The sequence below is a fragment of the Triticum aestivum genome, chromosome 7D, assembly GCF_018294505.1.
Source record: "Triticum aestivum cultivar Chinese Spring chromosome 7D, IWGSC CS RefSeq v2.1, whole genome shotgun sequence".
NCBI lineage: Eukaryota > Viridiplantae > Streptophyta > Magnoliopsida > Poales > Poaceae > Triticum > Triticum aestivum.
The window spans coordinates 413,374,826-413,380,825 of NC_057814.1; the positions used below are offsets into that span (position 1 = coordinate 413,374,826).

Genomic DNA, 6,000 nt, shown 5'->3' on the forward strand with positions numbered 1-6,000 from the left:
CGGAGCGGCAAATCCTAGGAGTTAAATTGTTTGCTAATTGCAGTGGCGAATCTCGTTTGCAAGCGTCTGTCATTATCTCGCGTGACACGTGTCCAGGCCAGGATAGGCCGCGTAGAAGCATGACGTGAAGGTAAGGAAAGCAGTAACGCGTTCCATGATGACAGGGAAGAGCCTCTCCTCTGCCTCCTTCACACAAACCGAGCTCTCAACCTAAAACCAGGACGAATCCTCCTTTGGCCTTGGTACCCTCTTCTTTCTCCCATCTCTTGTATGTTTTCTTCTCTTCTCAAGAGATCGACGGCGCCGCCTCAAGTCCTCAGCTTTCCAGAACCTTCTAGAAGAACCGCCGATGCCTTATAGAATGGGTCGTCCAGAGAGGAGTTTTCGATGGATTAATTGATTCCGGAACGCCGGCCGGTTTCGGTTTCTTCCCTGGGCCTTGGCCTTCTTCTTCATCTTCTTCATCTTCTTGCGGAAGAGGCGCGATGGAGGATGGGAAGATGGGGAACGTGGCGACGGTCCGGGCGGTGCTCGCCATCCTCCAATGGTGGGGCTTCAACGTCACCGTCATCATCATCAACAAGTGGATCTTCCAGGTCCCAACTCTTCTCCATCCCCCCTTTTTTATTTACCTTTTATTTCCTCCTCATCCTCATGTGCGCCTCCTCATGTTTTTATGGGTTGATCCGTGCCTTCAGGTGCAGATTAGCTAGTGATTTATCATGCCACGAATGTAAAAACAAAGGAATTATCGGATTAGGTTTCCTTGCCAATGGTAAAAAAAGAACTTTTAGGAGGAGAAACAAAACCTCAAGTCCTTCCTTTTGTTCATGGGTTTGATTGCTAGGTTATTCAGAGTTAAACTAGAGGGTAAACCAACATGCCAGGTTTCAGGCTTCATTCAGAGTTAAACTTTTTTTGTACTGATATGTTTGACAACAAGATGAATCTAAACATATTTCACCTCAAGTGACATATGGATGAATATTCCCCCTGGGCTTCTTCCACCATCTTTGTTTGGGGGCTTATTTTATATTTGCATTCAGTTGTCAACACCATCAAGTAGAGGTCTGAATTCTTGGAGGTCTGAATTCTTGGACTAGAAATATACAACATCCTGCGCTACATTCACATGCCTGAAAGTAAAATGATCGACGAATATCCTCGTTAATAAAGAAATTATCTGCTCCCTGCTCTCGATGATTTTAAGTTTTTCTTCGATGCAGAAACTGGAGTTCAAATTCCCTCTGACCGTGTCGTGTGTCCACTTCATATGCTCTTCTATTGGAGCCTATATCGCAATCAAAGTGCTCAAAGTAAAACCACTGATCGAGGTTGCCCCCGAGGATCGCTGGAAAAGGATATTCCCCATGTCGTTTGTGTTCTGCATAAACATAGTGTTGGGAAATATCAGTCTGCGGTACATCCCGGTCTCTTTCATGCAGACCATAAAATCTTTCACTCCTGCAACAACAGGTTCTCTCATTTCTTGCTCTCCATTCAACACGCCCTTTTCACGACTGCTGTCGCATATTCTGATTCATTGAAGAACAGTTATTCTGCAGTGGTTGGTCTGGAGGAAATATTTTGAGTGGCGCATATGGGCTTCTTTGATTCCAATAGTGGGTGGAATCCTCTTAACTTCAGTAACTGAACTTAGCTTCAATATGTTTGGTTTTTGCGCTGCCATGGTTGGCTGCCTTGCCACATCTACAAAGACCATCTTAGCAGAATCCCTGCTCCATGGATACAAATTTGACAGGTAAACAGTTGATCTGATCAGTTTACAAAAGAAATGATTACATACCGTCTGTCTAAGTTTTACAACAAAGAATTTAAGGTGTAGGGGAAGGGTGGTTGTTGTCACGTGATGTTTCATACTAATTGCCATCAGAGATTATCATAGATAATAGAATAAATACCGCTGCTGTCATCATTATTATGTAGAATCTCTTGCTATTTTCATAGTACCGCAATCAAGTACGATCTTGCACATTTTCCTTTTAGTGAGTTTGATTTGCTGTTCTTTTTCTTCTCTGCAGCATTAACACAGTGTACTACATGGCACCCTTTGCCACCATGATACTATCGATACCAGCCATCGTACTCGAAGGGAGCGGAGTAATCAACTGGCTGTACACATACGAGTCAACCGTCCCTGCACTGGTCATCATAATCACCTCGGGAGTTCTCGCCTTCTGCCTGAACTTCTCCGTCTTCTATGTTATCCATTCAACGACGGCGGTGACCTTCAATGTAGCTGGCAATCTCAAGGTGAGAGTGAGAGTGTGAGGCTCTATTCCGCTTTGTTCTGCTTCCTAGGTCCAAGTTCGGCACTGACAAACTGGTACCATGATCGGTTTGTAGGTGGCTGTCGCGGTACTGATCTCCTGGATGATCTTCCGGAACCCGATCTCCGCCATGAACGCCGTGGGGTGTGGGATCACGCTCGTCGGCTGCACCTTCTACGGCTATGTGAGGCATCTGATCTCCCAGCAGGCCACCTCCCCGAGCCCGCGCACCCCGAGAAGCCGGTTGGAGATGCTCCCCCTCGTATGCGAAAAGCAAGAGAAGATCTAGCAGCAGGACATATAGGCGCTCTTGTCAATCATAGGAATAATGAACACACAGCATTTGGGGTTAGAAAGAGCAAAGTTTCGTAGGATACATATTTTGGTGTTGGTAACGATGCTGTACTTGATCCACCCGACGTTATTTCGCTGTTGTTTCATGTCAGTTGCTGCACCCGGTTTGTTCTTCGTGGAACTGATCAGACATTTTTTGGCCTGTGCTGCTGGACAAATACTTTCGTGTGCTAGTATAAATTGTTCAGGATGCTGCTTGCTGTAGCATCTAACTACTGACGCTAGCAGACTGCTGTCGAAATTTCGGCACAATTTTTTGTTTCCTCTGAAGTGTTTGGTTTTTTTACGGTGACCATGGCAGGCAACAGCCGGCCAGAGCCATTTTCAAATATATTCATCATTGCGAAATGTACGGACCAAAGTCAAGCAGAAAGCGCCGCGTCCTCAAACAAAAAACATATACTGTATCTCTTTTAGATCTTGTCTAAAAACTTTCCAGCCACCGCCTCCTCTTCCAAAAAAAGCTAGGGTTCGTGCCTCTCGCCGGCTCAAGTGCCGGCGGGAGGGCTCCGTTGTTAGTCGTTCCTTCGAGATTTGTTAGGGTTTGTGTCCTACTCAGGAAGACGAGACGGCGGCGGCTCGCTGAAGATGGAATAAAGGTCTCCCCGCCTAGTCCCCGTTTCGGTGGTGCGTCTAGCATCGTTGGTGAGCGTGTGGAGGTGTGTCTCCGGCGGATCTATCCTCGGTGGATTTGCTCGGATCTGGTTGTGGTTTGTCTATATTCGTGTGTCTTCAGGTTGGATCCTTTCGATCTATGTTATTCTTCATCAGCGGCGGTTGCTGTTCTGGTGCGCTGGTCCTACGGGGCCTTAGCACGACGACTTTCCGACTGTCTACTACAGCAAGTTGTGCCCGACTCCGGCGAGGTAGGGGTGATGACGGCGGCGCGCCTTCGGCTCGCTTTAGTGATTGTAGTCGTCGCTAGGTGGTCTACGGATCTGGATGTAATTTTTATTATTTCTAGTGTTCGTTGTACTGCTATGATAAAAGATTAATAGATTGAAAGTTTTCTCGTAAAAAAAATTCACCATTGCAAAAACAGAAGACGATACAACACCAACCATTTTCAAATTAAATTTGAAAAAAAAACAGAAGACGATACAACACCACAGCTGCAACATGTAGCACCTGACACCCACAAAGAGGAACAAGGAAAAAGGAAAATATAGAGAAAACTAGGAACGAGATACGACAAACAGCCAACACCGAGAAATTTAGCACCTTTCCATTAAAAACGGAAATAACAAGTTCTTACAGATCAGCAGAGGAACAAGCACAGAACACCACCTAAAAGGAGAAGGCATAACATGATGATCAAAGGTAACCCATGTTCCTTGTGCTCCACAGAGCCCAGCCTATAGCAGAAATGCCCAGCATGAACAACGATCCCCACCGGAAGGAAAACATGAAACCAAGAAAAAGTTTGGCATAGAAGAAAAACAACAACTACTCCCTCCGACCCATAATAAAAGAGCGTTTTTTACACTAGTCTTATATTATGAGACGGATGCAGTAGTATTTGGCACAACACCAACAGAACCCCAGACCACCCATAGAAACTGGACATGAAGAACAATGGTCTCCCAGTTTCAGCATTTTTACATAGGGAACACAAATGGGACCTAGCCTAATTTCGCTTACACATGTTATCTCTAGTAAGCACAGGATCCTGAAGATGTCGCCTCGCAAACAGCTCGATCTTAGGGGGATTTTCGAGCGCCTGATCCATCATAAAAAGAAAAATCTCGCTTTCCTTTTTTTGCGGGTCAGCAATGTCTCTTTGCTGGTTCATGGATTTAGTGTAAACTCAGCTTTGCTTTTTTTTTTTTTTACTTTTGCATCGTGAAACTCAGCTTTGCTGTGAAGTGGATATGTAGCGTTCAAAGATCGTGTTTGTACAAAACAAATGGATGTGTGTGGATAAGGAAAAAATATTAAACAAAAACATAAAAAATATGCACGCTCGGTGGGACTCGAACCCACAATCCTTTGATTAGAAGTCAAATGCCTTGTCCATTAGGCCACGAGCGCCTTGTGTTCTTGTCCTTCAAGGTTGACTATTTGATAGAGGCATTTGAGCGCCTTGGAAGTTAAAGGCCTCAAGATTCTGAGGTCACCAAGAGCTCTTGTAAGTTTTACAGAAAATTAAACCTATTAACAGTCGCGTGAAGAGCGCACGCTGGGCCTGTCCACGTAATCACCCTGGCACGGTGCGTTCTGGGGCAAAAGTTTGTGTTTTGACCCTTTTTGTGTAGTTTAACAAGATCTGATCCCGTTCTGGAAAATTTTCGAGATTTGACCCTTTTGCTACCGCCGGAGACCCTGGCGGTAGCGATCCACAGGCTACCGCCACCCCACCTGGCGATAGGTTCCCCGACGGCGTCTGTCAGTTAACAGCCGTAGACACGTGGCGAAGGGACCTACCACCGTAGACCCTGGCGGTAGGCTCTTGCAACCTACCGCCGAGTTGTCTAGCGGTAGGGTCCTGGATAAGGTTGTGAGGGGTGGGGGCTGTGCTTCCCCACCCACTCATTCACCCCATTCCTCTTTCGAGCTCAAGCTCTCTCCCCTCTTCTCCCCCACCAAATCACCCACTAGACCCCCCTCCATTGCTTGAGATTTGTCCCATGGATCGTGGGCATTTGCATCACCCAAGGTACCTCTCCCATCCCCCCTTCATTTGGTTGGTTCAAATCATGCACTTTGCTCATTTTGTTGGAAACCCTAGTTCATGGTTTTGTTGTGGTGAAATCAATGTATATGATGCATTTAGGGTAATGTTTGTGCTTTGACAATGTATTGTGTGACAAGCATTGTTTGGGTAGTAAGAAATATCATTTAGGGTTTTGTTAGGGTTAGGTTTAATGATATGGTTAGGGTTATGCTTAAGTAAATGCCTATATGACGAACGTTATAGTAGTTACCTCTTGAATTGTAGCTCGATCTAGTCCTAGGGTTATAGTTTTTGTCAAGAGACGGTTAGGATTTTTGCCTTGGATGACCGTTATAGTAATCCCTTGACTTGTAGGATGGGATCGATCATCTTTGTTGAGACTTCTGCGGAGGCGGCGGCGAAGCGTGAACTTGCAGTCATTGAGGAAAAGATGGACTTGTGGGTCCAAGCCGTCGATGCGTTGAATGCGGCTTGTAGAGAATTTTTAAAGTATTATGTGTCGAAGTGCGACGATGACAAAGTTAAGTTATATCAAGCTAAAGAGAAAAACATAAGCAATCTCAAGAAGGAAGAGACAATTCATAGACGCGCTCTTGCAAGGCAAATTGCATTGTGTGGAACAAGGGATGAAGTGAATGAGATGGACTTTAACAACCCTGGCCAGATCATTGACTGGCTAGT

General features: G+C 45.5%; 1 protein-coding gene and 1 non-coding gene across 3 annotated transcripts; one reads left to right on the forward strand and one right to left on the reverse strand.

The window, feature by feature from the left end:
* Positions 1-112: 112 nt before the first annotated feature.
* LOC123169356 (UDP-galactose transporter 1) lies at positions 113-2,860 on the forward strand. Of its 2 annotated transcripts, XM_044587196.1 has the most exons (6): positions 113-242; positions 329-596; positions 1,227-1,476; positions 1,555-1,762; positions 2,043-2,274; positions 2,368-2,860. In XM_044587196.1, the coding sequence occupies exons 2-6, from the start codon at positions 486-488 to the stop codon at positions 2,578-2,580; spliced, it is 1,014 nt and encodes a 337-aa protein (XP_044443131.1). In that variant the 5' UTR covers positions 113-242; positions 329-485; the 3' UTR covers positions 2,581-2,860. The 2 variants fall into 2 exon arrangements, with proteins under 2 accessions (XP_044443131.1, XP_044443130.1); XM_044587195.1 differs by having other exon boundaries at positions 157-596.
* A 1,743-nt stretch (positions 2,861-4,603) lies between these two features.
* Positions 4,604-4,676, reverse strand: TRNAR-UCU (transfer RNA arginine (anticodon UCU)). Its single transcript has one exon. It is a non-coding gene; the product is annotated as a tRNA-Arg (tRNA).
* Positions 4,677-6,000: the final 1,324 nt, after the last annotated feature.

Coding starts and splice junctions, on each gene's coding strand:
- LOC123169356 (XM_044587196.1), top strand. CDS start 486: ATGGAGGATGGGAAGATGGGGAACGTGGCGACGGTCCGGGCGGTGCTC. Junction 1,763..2,042: donor CATGGATACAAATTTGACAG/GTAAACAGTTGA, acceptor TCTTCTCTGCAG/CATTAACACAGTGTACTACA. Junction 2,275..2,367: donor ATGTAGCTGGCAATCTCAAG/GTGAGAGTGAGA, acceptor ATCGGTTTGTAG/GTGGCTGTCGCGGTACTGAT.